The sequence below is a fragment of the Aythya marila genome, assembly GCF_965140915.1.
Source record: "Aythya marila genome assembly, chromosome: 1".
Taxonomy (NCBI): Eukaryota; Metazoa; Chordata; class Aves; order Anseriformes; family Anatidae; genus Aythya; species Aythya marila.
This window is the reverse complement of record NC_139042.1, coordinates 200516883-200534234: the sequence shown is the minus strand read 5'-3', so window position 1 is coordinate 200534234 and position 17352 is coordinate 200516883. Positions and strand designations below refer to the sequence as shown.

The 17352-nt window shown below is 45.4% G+C and overlaps 1 protein-coding gene across 3 annotated transcripts in view; it reads right to left on the bottom strand.

Moving 5' to 3' along the window:
• Positions 1–346: 346 nt before the first annotated feature.
• Positions 347–17352, bottom strand: part of BEND7 (BEN domain containing 7) — a 46697-nt gene continuing 29691 nt past the window's right edge. Inside the window, exons 7-10 of one of the 3 annotated variants that reach the window (XM_082784933.1) lie at positions 14509–14628; positions 12614–12673; positions 6683–6733; positions 347–2444 (exon numbers count right to left, since the gene is read on the bottom strand). In XM_082784933.1, coding sequence (XP_082641059.1) covers positions 2383–2444; positions 6683–6733; positions 12614–12673; positions 14509–14628 — 293 coding nt within the window. In that variant the 3' untranslated portion in view covers positions 347–2382. The remainder of the gene's footprint in view (positions 2445–6682; positions 6734–12613; positions 12674–14508; positions 14629–17352) is intronic. The other 2 variants (XM_082784935.1, XM_082784934.1) reach the window with 2 other exon arrangements.

Below are 17352 nucleotides of genomic sequence, written 5' to 3'. Positions count from 1 at the left end.
AGCAGCCAAGCTTTATCGAGGTGCTTTTCCTCATTTCTCATCGGCTGGAGGTTCCCAGGAGCGTGTGTTTGCTGGGAACATTTTCCGAGGCTAACCAACGCTCGACGAGGGTGCGATAATAAATGACCGGGCGTATTTCTGCGCGGCCACTCCAAATTATGGATGTTGGGTTTGCCCTCCCTGCGTGTTGTTTCCATAGAAGCAGAGCTTAACCTTTTAAGCGAAGATTATAAAGGCACCTAATTCAATTAAAATTAGACTTCAAGCATATCAGCACTTAATACTCGAGGGTTATTACGCGATTGGCTATGGCCATTGTTCTGACGGCCGGGGCAGGATCGTTTCCATCAGACAAACAGCACCGTGGCAGCAACTTTTAGGGTTTTCCATCCATTTCCCTACCTGGTCCACAAACTGCCAGGTAATTCCCCTGAAACACAGCAACCCAGCACAGAACACAGGAAGGCACGTTCAATTAAATTTATTTATTGTAGGTTTTCTTTTTCTGGACTGACAAAGAGGGTTTCCCAGAGATCGGTAACACGACACAATGTTATACACCATATCACAACTAGTCCCTTCTCGCTTTATTAAGAACATAGTCATTTAAAAATATCTAAATATTTACATATTAATAAAACATATATACAGAAGATTGAGACGTTTTTACCTAAATATGGAATGATTTTCTTCTTTTTTTTTTTCTTTTTTTTTCTAATAAACCCTATAAAAAGATTTCTGAAGAAAGTCTGAACAGTAGTCACAGTAAGTAAACACCAACGCAATCTTCAAAATTTACAAAAACGCTGATTCCATCGCTGAAGTGTTACGATACGGACACACGGCGTGGGGGCACGGCTGCCCCCGCCCTATGCAGACAACTCCAAGCCATGTAGGAAGGAAAGACTCTGTTTTTTTTTTTTTTTTCTTTTTTTCTTAAGGTTCGCAGTGCACATTCAATATATTCCACAGTTTTCCAGAAGACACGGTCATTCCTAAAAGCACATCGCTGGCGGGTGGGGAGGGCGGGCAGCCTGATTTCTCGGGTGCTGGGGGAACGTGCCCCCTCTGCGGGTGTTTGACAGCTTCCCAGAAACAGGCTTTGGGGGTTTTAAACCAGAAAGAAATCTTTAAATACTTTGAAAAAATAATAAAAAAAAACCATCCCACTCAGTAATAGCACTTCAGTTGAAACACTCAAAGGCCAAATAGTGTCAAAAGAGGGGGGGAAGATGCACCTAAAATACACAAAGGAAAACGAAACACAATGGTGAAGGCTCTAGCAATCTCTCCCTCGAATGGCAGGAAGCCCACTCAAACTCTCTGCTGATCGATAGGTGCTGCAGGTAAGACCTTCGAGACTTTTCCCCTACGTTTCTTAAAGTGAATTTAGTGCTGTTGAAAGGTGCAGAAGCGGCAGTTTGCACGGAGGAGGGCTGCGTACGATTTTCCCTTAGCCCTGACCTGAAAGGACCGAGGCTTTCTGCCTCTAAGAGGGTGAATTCCTTGATCAATTCATTCATCTTAACTGCCGAGCCATCAATAGAGTGCGGGTCAAAAGGGGACTTTTTAAAATTTATTTTAAATATTGTCCCCAAGGGCAGTGGTCGCGAAATCACAGTGTGCAGACCCTCGCCCTGGAAATCAGCAAACGAAGCCGTTGTGAGATTGAGATGGTAGGGAAAGCAAGGAGAGCCTGCTCGAGAGAGCCACGTAGGACAACTCCAGCTTGCTCGAGGAACAGCTTCTCCCTGCTACGTGTGCAGAAATGGGTGCTGCTGGTAGGAATCCTGCTCTTTTTCCTGCTAGATCCAGCCAGGACCTTTCAATTATAGCGGTGTACGACTGGCTATTTGCACTACGGGTCTCTAAAATAGAGAAGCAGCAGCCAGGAAAGGAAAAGTGGGTCTGCAGAAGAACAAGAGCAGGGCACTTCTACCACTCATTGAACAGGGCCCCTGTGTTTGGGAATGAGAGATGCCACCACGGTCCCCATGGAGGGGAAGAGTCATCCAGCTGTGTTCACCCACCTCTGCATAGCTTAAGATGAAACACGAGCACACAACCATGTGGGAAAGTACAACGGCAAAGGGAAAAACAAAGGCAAGAGAATGTCTTCAGGTAGAGTGGCTACCATCCTAATTAAATAATGGGTTAGATATGGAGGGCAATCATCTTTAATTAAGACGAGAACCGGCGAAACGACCTGGTGGTTTCGTGGCTTGAGGGTTCACGGAAAACGCGTGGAACAACACAAACTCGAAGGGAAAGCTGTACGGACGCCCACGTCCCGCAGGAGGCTGAAGGTCTCGCGCCAATCTTGCAGGAACGTTCCCCAAAGGAGAGGATGTTTTAGAACCGCTAACGTCACCGGCATGGAGGTTAAACAGAAAAATCTGGGTGTGCATCAATCAGAGCATCCGTTGTGGTGTCGAAAAGGTTACCTGGAGGAAGAAGAGTTGGAGGAAATTAGTTTAAAAGGAAAACGTTTTTAAGAAATGAAATTAGGCTAAAAGGAAGTAACGTTTTTAAGAAATTAGCTCAGTCCTCTGTTTAAAAAAACAAAACAAAACAAAAAGCTGGAAATTATATATTTAGATTCTAATTCTAATTTGTGATGGGGCCGAACTGTTGGTGTATGTGCAGACAGCAGCTGCTGAAACCCATCTAGGGTAGAGCCCGACCGGCTAAAGAAAGCAAATTAAATGGATTTATTTTTATTAATACTGAATTTGTGAGCAAAGTTTTTCACCGAAAAGGAAGGACGCCCCACTTGAGATGTGAAGCGCCGCGCTAGGCACAAACTGCTCCGCGCTGCTTCCCACTTTGAAGCTGCGTTTCTGAAGAAGTGAAAAAAGCACCCCGTGAATTTGAAACCCAGAGTGTGTATTTCTGGATGTTCTTTAGAAAAAAAAAAACAAAACAAATGGGGGGAGGGAAAAACCCACTCCACAGCAGTCTAAATGCATGTGGCATAATAAAAAATGTAAAAAAAGAACAACAAAAAACCAGAGGTATGCCGGATGATTATATCCCGTCTTTGTAAGCCACTTTAAGGAGGTGTTTTTTTCTAAACAGCACAATGAAAGATGGACAGAAGAATTACAACGACAGCGCTAAGAACACAGGGCAAATAGGAGACAGACATCAATCAGTGCAGAAGGCAAACGCAACCCAATGAAAAGGGAAGGCTCACAATCAGGCACTGAAAGGATAAAGATTTATATTACAATAAAGGATTTATATTTAAGGTTTCGAAAAGGGTCTTTTTTTTTTCTTTTTTTTGAAGTTTCGTTTTCTTGATGTTGTGTTTGGAGAGAAAAGGAGACAACCTGTACAGAATCGGCTCGTTGCTGTTTTCTTATCACTGGTTTCTTCCCGAAGAGATTGCTCTCATCTCCCGACAAAGCCGTATCACCCCCGGACCCGAGGATTGGGATGTTACTGATTCTTCTTCTTTTAGGGATATCAAAATCCTTTCTCACCTCAAAATTAGCCCCGGAGAAACTGTATGAAACCTTCAGCCCAGCTGTGGTCCAAAGCACAGGTACGAGGAGGGCTCCCTCCCGGCCCTGGGCTGCGCATATCTTCCACATGTGATTTACACGATGAGGATGCACAAGAAGGGTGTTGCAGCTGTCTTAAATTTGCTTCCATGTGCAGAACTTATGGGTTATATTTAAAAAAAAAAAAAAAGTCCAGATGCTTTATATAAACCGTAGACCAAACTAAAATGAGCTTTTTTTGCAACGCCAACTTGTATGGGAAGACTCCAAAAGCTGCCACGTCTTCATCCCGATAAAGACATATCCCACACCTTTCAGGTTCCCACATCAACGAGAAGCTAATCAGTCCTTCCAGCCACTCCACAGTAATTAGCCTGGGAGCTGTCTGATCTGTCTCAGCTCCGCTCCGGACACAGACTTCAGCTTAAGCAGCAGCCCACGTTAGCATGTGCAGAAGCTGGAGCTATCGGAGTCCTGTGCTTTCCTAGGGTTTGTCAGAGACAACTCTTCTAGCATTTTCGTGAGCTTTATCTGTTATTCTGCCAAAGTTCCCGGCAAGTTTAACTGCTACAGTTCTTCCAATTTTCTTTAAACACCCTTCAATCATCAGCCTTCAGAGCGCAGGCACTCTCAGCATCTCGGGTGATTTTAAAACGGGAGCACGATTCTTGCTCTGAAGTGCTAAAATATAATTGGGCAAAAACATCTCCCTTAGTTTTAGGAGAATGTACCAGCTACATTTTTTTTTACAAGGCTTTTGAGTTGCAAAGGAGGGTTTTGGAAAGAAAACACCTCTTTTCTCCCCGGAGACCAGGATTTAGCTGCTTGTGGGCCCAGAAGGAGCAGATTCAAACCTGGCTGGAGGCACCTATGTAAATGAGCAGTCATTCAGAGCAGTCCTGGCACCAAAGAGCAGGCTCCTCCAACCTTGAACGTAGCTGATCTGAACTTATTCCTTCTCCTATCAACTGTGAAGAGAGCTGGGAGCAAGCACGCTCCCAACGGAGGTGTCTCAGCTGAAATGCCAGCCCTCCACAGGCTGTGATCTGAAAACATGTGGGTTGAAGAACTGCAGCACCGAGAGCCCACACATCCCCGGATTGCGTTTATAACCTCGCCGGGGTCACAGGTAGCCCTGACTGAGCAGAAAAGGCAGGTGAGAGAAATCTCAGTTCTCCTTTTTTTGCACCAACGCTTACCATTGATTTAATTGAGCTTTCACTTCTGAAATTTGTTCAGTTCGTGAAGACCAAGAGAGCAACCACTTGATGTTCATCACAAATGGCTAAAGTGACCTGATCCAGCCCGATTTCACCCCACTGCCACCCCATGCCAACCACTGATCGCTCCTGATCTGTCTCCTATGAGCAAGGGAGGCCCCCCGCACCAGGCACTGCACAATCACCGTCAGCGAGGCTCTTCCCCGCTGAAATTTCAAGTTGAACAGAGAAGACAGCCGAATACGGCCCGCTAAAGCTCCCTGTCAGCAACACCCCCTATCAAAGCAGCTGTGCTAAGGCAGGGAAAGACCTCCATCAAAAGTTCCGTCCCACCTCTTTTGCGGCACTCCTCGATAGCAAGCATCTGTATTTTGGCTCTCCATCGTAATTACTGTCATTAGGCTGTCTGTATATCACTTTAAATCACTCGCTTCCAAGAACAGTGCGATGTTGCATTGATACGTCCTACGAAGAGGCACTCGCACACGCACATAATAATGGGTGTGAGTCAAAGGCTTGGCGTGCGGCCCGCCAGCATCGCCTCCCCCACTGATGCACATCGCGCCGTGGTTTATCCGGGCGTCCTTCCCCACGTAGTACGGAGAAACACCAAAAACATTTCAGCTGGAGAAGCGTGTGCATGTGCGGATGCGATCAGACTGCGACGGTGGTGATTTGCTTGCAGGGTGGCCGGGGAGTTGGATTCTCTGCCACGAGCATCTCGCTCGCTTCCATCGCTAGCACGAGGGGTGAGAAGCAGCTGTGGAAAATCCAGCGACTCTGTGCCGTCATACGATTACTCCAGCAATGCAAAGATAATGCCGCACAGCGTTAGCGAGCTTTATTAGAGCCCTCTTCCGATGGAATTGCTTCCCGCGCTGATAAAGGAAGCAAACAGGATGTCCCTTGGAAAAGACCTCTCAAAGCAGAGCTTCCTGCACCCGTTATCGCAACAGGGCCCTGAAATATTCACCGGCTGGCCAAGAAAGCAGCACGGCAGCTCCCGGCGAGCGTGTGCTCCCAGCCCCCGCTGGGTCCCTGCCAGAACCAGACTGTAGCTGCTTGTCCTCGCCGCTGCATCACTGCTCCTATTCCTTGGTAACTGTACGTGCTCTGACAGCAGGATTTCAACTGGGCGGCTGGCGGCTGCTGCTCTGGCCCCCAGCACACAGCGGTGGCGGCTCATCCCTCCTTTTCCTTTGGTTTCGGTGGTGTTAGGCTGCATCCTTGTGAAATTACAGGGGAATGGCCGTCTCCCCACACTCTGGCTCCACGCAGTTTTGGGAGGATGGGAACTCTGTTCCGAACACCAGGGCACTTACTAAATGAACTCTTAACGAGAGGGTGTTTCAGAATTCTCTCTCAGCCTCTCTCGATTTTAACACGATGTGCAACAGCACACCAAAAATGTATTTCCTGGCCCCCCTCACTGCACAGCTACATTGCTGTTTAACAATTGCCAGGCTTTGAGGCAAGGTGCCTGCACTCCAAGAGAAAGTAAAACAACACTTAGCTATCATAACATATGCATATCGCATGCAATCCTTCTGTAAACCCAAGATCTTATTGCTACTGCCTTGCCCAACTGAACAGACAGTACAACAGGAATCACTGAGTCTGTCCCTACCAGTAACACTGTTCAGAACCCCCAAATATATATCCCAGAAATACAAGGGATGAGCACAAGATCCTGTTTGGGATGAGAAGGGTGACTTACCGGCCTTATTAGCTTAGCTGCTGCCACGAACCTTGAGGTTTTATGAATATGAAATAGAGGAGGAAATTTTAAGATTCTGGCACATTTGTTTTTTTAATGCGGGGTGTTCAAAACGCAGATAGCTGGGTCCGTGTGCAATTACCCGAATGTAGATGGCACGGCAGGATTACTGCAAACTGCTTATGCACAATAAACAAACACAAACATTGGAAGCTGATAAAAATTTTAATGCATTTTACCTGTCTGTAGTAAAGAAATGTCCGGCTTCTCATCACAGTCAGTTGCCTCTGCTGATTACAAATATAAACAAGAAATGTCATTACTTTTACTGAATACAGGAATGTGATTAAAGAGCTACATACTCTAGAGCAATTTTGCATTTTCTATCTACTTTCCTCAGCTGCAATTTGCTATCGCTCAGTTAAAAACTCACTGCTTGGAGGAAAAGGTCATATAATAAAAATGCAAACTTAGGAGAGGCTTTGGTATTAATAAGCAGTTGTGCCAGCAACGGGCTGCAGTAACGCTTGCTCCTTGTAAGGTTTCAGGACAGAAGAGGTCGATAAGGGGAGCTGCAATGATTTTATAAGATCGCATAGGAGAAATCCTGTTTGTTAAGCCATCTAAGGCTTGCACTCCATCCATCCTCCTGCAGCTGCCACCATCAGACACCCAAGGGGAATGTATGAACACTCCCATTTCTGCATCCAAACTTTCCGTGACCACAGGCAAGCTCATCTGGGGAGAGAGAGATTTGCTAGGGCAGGAAATCTTCAAAGGTACAGGTGGGCACCTAGCAGAACTACAACAGCAGGTAACTGTGCGGGCACACAGGCAATTACAGCGCACACACACACGCTTTTAACTCACAGCATGTGCGAGATCATTTGCCTTAATCTAGCCCACGGTAAAGGAAGGCTAAAAGCCTAATTTGTTCCTCTCCTGTTTGCCACGGGCCAAGGGAATGCATAAAGATGGTTCGTGTGGCTCTGCGGATGTGCAGCGACTTGTCGGGCTGTAGTACCCGGCAGTGTGCGTTTGAACCCCGAGTAAATTACAGGCGTTTAACAGGAATTAGGTGCCTAACCCACACAATCCCCATTCAAAATCCCATTACCTTTGTCTTTTGACAATTCAGCACGATATTTAAGGCCTTTCAAACACAATGAGATCTTCAAGAGCCCTTAAGCAGGCTCGATGTGGTCATGAAGGTGAAGTCCCTTACACTGTACAGGTGCAGCGTGGTGGATGTACATCTAACCACCTCCGTTCCGTGCACGTTTTCCATAGGCAACAAATTTAACCAAGGCTCTTGATACCTCGAGCAACTTAGTGCAGGTCTCTCTTGACGCTAAGCTAACTGTCATGGCCACCTTTAGTTGTTCCCTTTACGAGGACATCATAAGATGAACTAATCCACCTGCTGAGCTACGTTAAACTTCCCTTCCTCCAGTTACCCCCAGCTATCCATCCCAGGAGGTTGCTCTCTTTCCTACTTGTGTGGAAGTCAGAGTTTTAGCTCTACGCTTTCCATTCACTTCTACAAAATTAGTTGAACTGAAGAATCACAGGATCAGCTAGGTAGGAAAAGACCTTCAGCATCATCTAGTTCAACCATCAACCTGACCTTCTGAGTCCCACCACTAAACCAACCCCCTAAGCACCACATCCACACTTCTCTTAAATACCTCCAGGGATGGGGACTCCACCACCTGGGCAGCCCATTCCAACCCCTTCTATGAAGAAATTCTTCCTAAAATCCAATGTAAAGTTCCCCTGGGCCAACTTGAGACTTTCCTTGTGTCCTATCATTTGTCACCTCAGAAAAGGGACCAACACCTCCTCGCTGCAGCCTGCTTTCAGGCAGCTGTAGGGAACGATGAGGTCTCCCCTCAGCCTCCTCTTCTCTGGACCAAACAACCCCAATTCCCTCACTCGCTCCCCATAACTCTTTTCTTGTCCCTCCACTAGCTTTGTTGCTGGAAAACAGAATACAGAATAATAAGGAAAACAGAAACAAACAAAAAACCCTAATATTAAACAGCTTTCCTCCCATGGATAGTTTAAATTGAGAGCTCTAACAAGTACACGACACAGACCTGCAAGTTACTCTGATTGTGCCTTGAACTGATACCTTCTTCTGCTTCCTCCGAGAAGGCAGCACACTGAGCAGAAAGAAATTAAGTTCCTGCTACAGCTTATTGCAAAAAAAAAAAATAATTTTGGAAGGAGCATGGAGCTCAACGAATGGGAAGAGGTTACACGATTCTCTGCCTCTGCGTTGGTTTGCATCAGGACTGGACTAACAGTGATGGAAGGACTGGATGGAGGAGACACTGTGGTGAAATGAGTGGCTAGGAAAAAAACAATAGGATATATACTTCTGGACAAGAACTCATGGTCTGAGGCCAACTTGTAGCTATGGTACGAGGAACTACCTGCACCAAGTGGTTCTGCAGCATGGCATGCAAGAGATGAGACCATAAACAGCCCTGTGGGCTGAAGGGACCCGAGCTATGAAAATGGGGGAAGCAAGACATGACATGAGTGCTGGCAATAGGCTGAAATCCCATGCCACCAGCTATGCTGTCCACTTCAGCGAGAGGTTTTCTGGAAGTCTCAGCAGTGACTCCTGAAGTAGCCCTAGAAATGTGGTTTTCTCTCTGCCTTATTGCCCTCCTCACAACTGGCTGAAGTTGAACTCAGAGGAAGGAGTCGCACAGAAACAAACGGAGGCTGGGAAGTACTGGGCTTTCTGAAGATAAGGACTTGAGTTTCCAAATTTGCAGAAGCAGCTTTGTTGATAACAGATAACCTGGCCATTTTAATCTGGCACGAGAATGATATGGTGCTGATAGATGAGGTCCAGCTCTCCGCTGATTGTTCCAGCCCTGTTCCTCATGCCAGCACAAACGTTCATATGGCCACAGCAGTCAGATCAAGTTAAAAACTGACAACGTGGCCACATGAATGGTTTTGCCAGTGCCAGGAAGGGAGTGGGAACAAGACATGCACTTCTCAGTGGCTGTCCCAGTTTGTATTATGACACTGGATGCGTAGCCACAGCTTCAGGTGAAGTACAACCAGCAAAGCTCCTGCTCACAAGTGCGTGATAAACACTCTGACCTCCTAACATGGATGTAAAGCAGCATCTTCTCCCATTGCATTCCAAGCAGGAAAAGTTTGCCTTCAACAACCACACCCAGGGCCTGCCAGCCAAACTTCACATGTCCTGAGCCAGCCTGCAAGACAAGGCAAGCAGGAATAGAGTCTGCTGTGGGAATTCTAACACTCTTTTCTGTCCTTTGCTTAGGTAGAGCTCAAGAGCTACTGCAGAACAATCCTACTAATCATTTCCTTAGAGGTTTATATTTTTTCCTAAAAAACTGTTTAGCTTCTGGTGTCCGTGTTTGTTAAGTGCACACCTGCTGTTTTGCTCCTTGGACAGAAGTACAGGTATGCTCAGGGCTGGCAAGGTTATTGCAAGAGTAGCTCATTTTAATATCGCTATCTTTATCTCAGATACTAGCCACAAAAGCCGTGTGTCACATCTTGGGCTTACATCCTACATCCTTCCTGGTCTTGTGTTTATTGCTAAGCAAAAAAGAAATCAACACAACCTCTAACATACATAGATACTGTATCAAAAACACAAACCACGGAAATCAGAAGGATGAAGAGAAATAGAAAGCAAAACCCAAAAAACAACCAAGCCCCTCTACCCCCTCCCAAAACCTTACACAAGGCAATGGAAGCAGTGGAATGGAAGCACAAGGATGTGGGAGAAAAGGCAAATTTCCAAAAAGCCTGTAAGCATTTGTTCCTTCCTTCTTTCCCACTGTTTTACATTACAACAACGTAATATTAATTTTAAACAACACTTCAAGGATGAAACGTCATGGGATTGTAATTTAAATTAATCCTGCCTGAAAAGTTTCAGCGTGTTTTCCAGCACTGTTATGTTGTCCTTTGTTGTGTATGGCAATCAAAAGCTTCCAAGTTATGCACAAAGCAATCACTTTGCACGAGCAGCTCTTACCCTCGGTACTCCAGGAGCGTTAGTCACACAGCAGCAACTTCCCTGGCTATGCAACGGGCAGACGCTACAGCATAATGGCTTATGTACTCTCTTCAAAACATAAAAAGGGAGGAAGAACTTACTGCAAGAGCTGTGTGGCCCCTGACCGGCTGCTTATTAAGGGATGAAGAGTTTAGGAATCAAAAGGCTTCCATACTATGTCTAGCGCAGAGGTGACATGAGCAGCAAGTCAGCTCCTTCTGATTTTGCCCTTCTTAGATCTTTATGCTAATGCTCCCTGGCTCTGTAATGCCACTGGCAAGGCCACCAGCCCCCAACCCACATCCTCTCTGTAGGGTGGAAAGACCACGCGGTGGGGAATGCCCCGAGTAAATTAGGAGCTGATTTGCACAGTAATTCACACTGCTTTACAAGAGGAAACCTACACATCTTTTTTTTTTTTTTTCCCTTTGACTTCCTTCCCTTCCAGGGCCACTTTGCATCCCGTGCCAGAAGCCAAGAAGCTTCTCTGCTGGGAGAAGGCAGATCTGGCACTCCGAAGCTGTGCCCCAGGACGCTGTGCTGCTGCCATGAAACGGGACCGATATTCAAGGCTGAGGGATATTATCATACTATTTAATTTTAATTATAACATCTGTTTGTAACGTTAACCTCGCAGTCTCTTCTCCCCTTTGTGACAGCCGACTTGTGAAATTTTGAGAAGACTGAACAAGGCCAATAAAAATTTAATGGAAGTGACAGCTTTATTCTCAGATCTAACAAATAATAAAAAAAAAAAAAAACTACCCAAGTCTCAGATCTCAAGCAATAATCTCAAAGAACTAAGAGAAAGCCAAAGCAAAAAATAAATAAATTAAAAAAAAAAAAGAATATTTCTAGCTATGGAAAATATTGTCACTGATTCCGAACTTAAATGAATTTTTATTTGGCTTAGGATAACAACCTTTCAAAATCCACACAGGGGAACTATTTTCTAGAAAGCAGAATTTTAAAGTGGATTTTTTTTATTATTAGCTTTCCAAGTAGGGAGCTTTTCCATCCCTAATTCTAGGAGATGAGCCAAACATGATAAATAAGGATGAAGCTGGACAGCATCTATCATCCAGTGATCATGATTTCAATTAATTTGGGAATCCTCGAGAGAATACACCCTACAGAGAGAGGTACAAAAAGCAGACCTATCCCACTCATTTGCTAGAATTCTTTCAAATTATTAATATCACTGAAAGCTAGCGCAGGATTTATGTTATCAGACTGAAATAATGTTTTACAGGATAAAGCAGACAGGGCTGCTCATGAATGCAGTGCCTTATTGCCTGGTTTGAAGTGAGAAACTAATCAGAGGATAGACTAAATGGCTCAGGGGAAGGCAAACAGAATGGAAAGCCTGCCCCTTGTCTCTTAAATACTTCTGCTGTTCAAATTTAGCACAACTCAGTGGTGACTAAAAAGTTGTTTTGTGGTTTCTGTGAAATAAATAGACCACCTTAAGCTTTTCCCAGATAAAGCCTGTGCATCGAAACAAACTCGAAACTGATTTAGATAAAGCAGCATGAGCAGCCAGCAGGGAGACACGGCAGCTTAGAAAGTCTCAGATCAATCTAGCGTAATGCTGGCTCCAATTTGTTCTTCGGGCACCTCAGCCCAAGCCCACATGGCATGTTTCGGGGAGCAAGTGTAGACAAAGCTAAGAGAGGGTAACTGGGGAGCAGGGAAGCGAGGACACCTGCTTGGGGGGTTTTCGGGTTCTTAAAAACAGCGTTTTGCAAGATGAAGGCTGGGAAGATCTTTTCCCCTAAGCAGCTCAAACCTCCCTCCGTAACTGCCCTCCTCTCCCATTTTGGTCTCGGCGAGTTACCCACAGCGCCGACAATTTTAGAAAGGTTTCACAATGAATAGTTCACATTTGCATTGTTCCCACGCTGCCAGGTCTAAATCAGGCTAAGACTTCTGAGGGCTGTGAGACTGTGCTAGCAATCACCCCGTCTTTCCCTTGGCCCTGTGGACTTCCTTAGGGATCTCTTAATGGGCATTGTAGGAAACAAAACAGACAGAGATGGACCCTTATTATCTTATTCACCCTCACTATACTCAGCCTCGCTTATTTTTCTTCACAGTCTTGCTCACGTACAAAGAATATCCTCTGCTTCGATTCTGCCATCCCAAGAAAGGACCAGAGATGGAAGTGGCCCTGTTTAAAAGGCAAAAGCAGAAGGGCATCGTCATTTTAATTAGTACCCTGCAGAGGCACCAAGAACAGCAAATAAAAACGGACGAAGGAAAACAAAAATCTAAACAAAATTAGGTCAATCCTCTTCCCTGAGGGATCTTCTGCAGACAACCCAAAGACCCTCTTTTCCCCACATCCCACCCTGTGCAATTCACCTTCCCAGAGCCTGACATTGCACTTCCACCCTCCTGCTCAGGCAGCCTTTGGAAGGGGCAGAAATCAGTCCTGTTGTACACCCTCAGTGAGCTGACACTGCCTTTAAGGAGATTACCTTGTGTCCTTCTCTCCTCCCACCCCAATGTGCACAAGAAGCCCTTTTTAAGGCTAGTGGTTTGCTGCTCTGCTCAGGGAAGCTCATGCTACTGAATTATTTGTATTCCCCCCACTGCCCTGTGGTGCTTCTGTCTCTGGGTGCTCCTCATTTTCTTTAGTTTTATGCCTTTCCCTCCTGGCATTAACAGAGCTGTGGATAAAGAATTCAGATGCCAGCGTGTGTTTGGACAGAAAATGCTGGTTCTCTGACACACGGAGCCAGAGAGAAATGTCTTTGCCTCTTCCTGCAGTCTATCTCACCTCCCCATAACTAGTGGGACCACTGCATCCCCTGCTGAGCCACTGAATTTCCCATTCCTCAACCCATGGATGCTAAGAGGCACTTAATTGTGGTAAGGGGCAGAAGGGAAGAGGGGAAAAGGCAGGCAGGAACACATAATAACGGTGAAGGAACATGTTTAAGGACGTTGGCACAGGTGATGCACCTCAGACAGTGAAGTCAGATGCTCCAAGGGAGAGATGGGCAGGAAATATGACCACAGGAGAGCCTTAAGAGACACCAGAAGGGAAAAGTAGGAAGCACGAAGAAAGCCCCTTGTAGGACAGGAGGCCTGAAGATGGGAAGGAGACTAGTTCAGGTTTGTAAAGTAATTAAGCAGCTCTTAATCAGCGATATTGCTTTCGGATTCCTGTGAACTCCACAGGGGATTTTGGGACTGCACATCACTGCAACGGAGAGCTCATGGGCACAGTGATGCAGCTGGAGGCTCTCAGGGTGGATGCTTCAAACTGTGCCTTCCCTGCACGGGGAGCTCTGTCAGGCCGGTCCCGGGCTGTCCTGCATGTTCCTCTGCAAAGCTGAGCAGCTTTGCTGCAAATCCCTACCTAAATTACCTGTTACTCACTGCTGGCACGCTCACTCCTATGCTTTGGTAGGTCCTCACAGGCACAACCAGCGTGGGAGGGGCTTTTTTTTGGTACAGTGATGCTGGTTCTTTCGCAAGGAGTGTGAGAAAACTCCTCTCTCCTTCCAGATACACAGAGTTTGGAGGGAAAGGTAACTTGGGTTATGTCCTAACAGTACGGTAAGTGGCTTGCAAGGCCAAATAACAGGGAATTTAACAACTTCTACCCACAGCCCTGGCTGGATCAGCTAGTTTATGACTCAAATCCTATAAAACATTGGGAAGAATGCTCATAGATATATGGGTTAACTCTTAGGTTGCCCTGTGTGGGATCAGGAGTTGGACTCAGTGATCCTCATGGCTCCCTTCCACTTCAGGATATGATTCTAAGAAGTCTTTGGTTGCTAATGGAAAGAGGTAGGAGACAACATTGAAAAAGATTTTTAAAAAGCTGCAATGAGCGCTCCTAAACGTGTCACCCTGTACTAGAAACCTGCTAAAAGCTGAGAGGTCAAATTTTTATAGAGTGACCGTGTACAACAGTTACAGTCACCAAGAAAAGGCTCTCAGATTTTAATTTTCCACTCACATGGTTTTTCTTTATATTTTTGTACATACCTGAGCCTCTTTTTAATCGTCTTCTTGCCAGTTTAATTTGATCCTGAAGAATCTGGACCCAATCCCTGGGACCAGGAAGTTTATCCACGTGGTTCGCCGTGCAGTATTTTTCTGTGAAGACTGAAATAAAAAGACATCAGCTTTTTCAAACGTGCCACCACAACCGCGGAAAGGAGGCTGGAGATTACAAACAAACTGCATCACATCATCAGCTTAACAACGAGCATTTCAATGGTCAAGTCTAGGATTGCAAGGACAGGATCAAACTCAATGTTTCACTAAATAAGTACTTTGAAACGAGTCTCCAGATGTGGCAGGCACTTCTAAATGCTGCCTTCCATAGGGTGTAAGTAGAGAACTGAACATCTGGTCATTTGGTGGCCTCTCAGACTTGTTTCTAAGTCAGTAAGCAAGCTGTTGAAAGACACAGGTCCTAGCACCACAGAAATCTCAACAGTTCTCATACTGCCAAGCTGGATGGAACAGAACTTTTATAAAGCTACTAAAAAAACAGATTTGATTGAGAAAAATAAGTATCATATAGGTCTAGTTTTATATTTTTGTAAAAATAGTGCATGTATGAACAACATAGTCCTTCATTTCATATACAAAAGGAAATTCTGTGCCGTATTTACAACAAACCAAACAATATAGGAAATTATAAATGTAGCGAAACTGATGCAATTGATTTTCATCACACAACTGAGGTGTGTGCAAAGGCAACGAGAGCAAAAATATAAAAAAACGTCATGGCTGTTAGTATTGCTGTTGTAGTCCTGGGCTTAGTCCTCAGAGCCAACTGTCCACTAATGACCAGCAAAGAAAGAAAGAAAACTGGTCCCAGCTGAAGGAATTTGTAATCCTTGGGAAGAAATGTCACACAAATAGGGTGGAGAAGCATGCAGCAAAAACTGTCCATTTCAGAATCCTTATGCACAGACTTTTGAAGCAGTGCTAAGTACAAAAGCTGCTAAGTACAAAGGGACGCAGAGTAATCACACCCTCCAAATTCTTTTCATGTTAACAACTTCACAAAACCATTTCATGGAAGGCATTAACAATATTTTTCTCTGCAGCCCGGCCCGACTCAGGAGGTTTCCCAGAGAAGTCAGTACAGCCCCGTACATTGCCAGTGTCCGATTTGCCACACTTCACAGGCTCCTCGAAGGCAGAAATGCTCTTTCCTTCCTGAATTCATATGGTCCGTGATACAATGGGAGCCTGACGGATGCCTTAAGACTCCCACTTCAAATGTGGGAGAGAACTTTGTGTTTGTGACCACGGCCTGGGGACAACGTGGGACACCAGGCTGTCCCCAGGCCACCCTCCACATGTGCTCGAGGTGGATTTTTGACTCTTGCTCGCTGCTGGCTGCATGGGTAAAGAGGGTACAGCAGCCTCGGAGAGCAAGAGTGGGAATGGAATAGGAAGGAGGCAGATGTGGGACCTCACCTCTCCGGTCCATCTGAGCTGTACCTCACTGTGCCATAAATCTCCCCAGCAGATCTGATCACAGCTCATTACTTCTGCGGGAGCAGAGCTTCGTGCAGGGCTGGACTTCTCAGCAGGAACGTAAAGGAAAAAAAACAACCAACCACTTCTGGTCTGTCCCCCTCCCTCCTCTGAGCGCTAAGGGAAAGATTGATGCAGCTCACAAGGGAAATTGATTGGCCGGGAGAAGCACTGCAACTGATTCAACAAGTGCCACTGAATATCCAAAGTCAAAAGGGAGAATTTATTCCTGGCTAATCATCCTGTTACAGAGGTGTTAAATTACCCGTAAGGATGGCAGTTAAAATGTTTTCAGACAAGGAGAGCAATTTTCAAGCAAACAGTCTCTCCTTTAAGTTCCCTGCTCATTTCTGTCATGAATGTAGCCTTTTTTTTTCTTTTTTTTTTTCCCCCTACTTTTGTGTCTCTGTCATGGAGGAGGACTAAAAGCGCCACTAAAGGATATCTGGTAGAGGAATGTCCTAATGAAATAATGCAAACAACATGATGTTGTTCTCATGGAGATTTCATCCTGGCTCAGTCATTTCTTGGAATAAATGAAACCACAGTGCTCAATAGCCCAGCTCTTTGAGGGGAAAAACGGTGCCATTGGAGCCAGGCTGAGTAAAGATCCTCAGATGCCCTCAGCATCTTCCTCCATCACAGCTTTTAGGACGGGGCTCCCCTACCAGGGATCACGCACTAGCGTTTGGGCAATCCTGTAAATGCCACTAAAGATCACTGTTCTTACAGCGGTACCTAGCAGTACCACCACAGACAAAATTTATCTGTTGAAACTCCTCCTCCTCCCTTTCCTCCTCTCTGGGGCCAAGGGAAGAGGTTAAGCCAAGCTTCAGGATTTGCGCTGGCAACATGAGCTCAGCTACTGACAAACACTGATCTCTGCAGTGGGTGACGACTGCTATTTTAATAGTGCCACTGCATCAACTCAGAAACATTTTTTTCTTACAACAGTGCCGCTCCAAGTATTTTATTTTATTTCTTTTAAGTAATTTTGAACTCCTTTCTCTTCCACTTAACTTATTTATTAAAGCTTTTAGGGAAGAATGAGATACAGATGGAGTGAATTCAACTGCAAATTTTCACAGATTATTGATCTCTAGAAAAACAGGTAGTGTTTATAATTGAACCCTAATTATAGGCAGAACTGAAAGAAAGCCTGCCAGAAAGTCTGCAAGATGCATTAGCACTATGACATAACCACTTTATTACAGCATTGCACAGGTTGAAAGGGACTCCTGGACGTCTCCATGTCCAACCTGATGCTTGAAGCACACCCAAGTAGATCATGATGCTCTGGACCACGTCCAGTCAAATTCTGGATACCTCCAG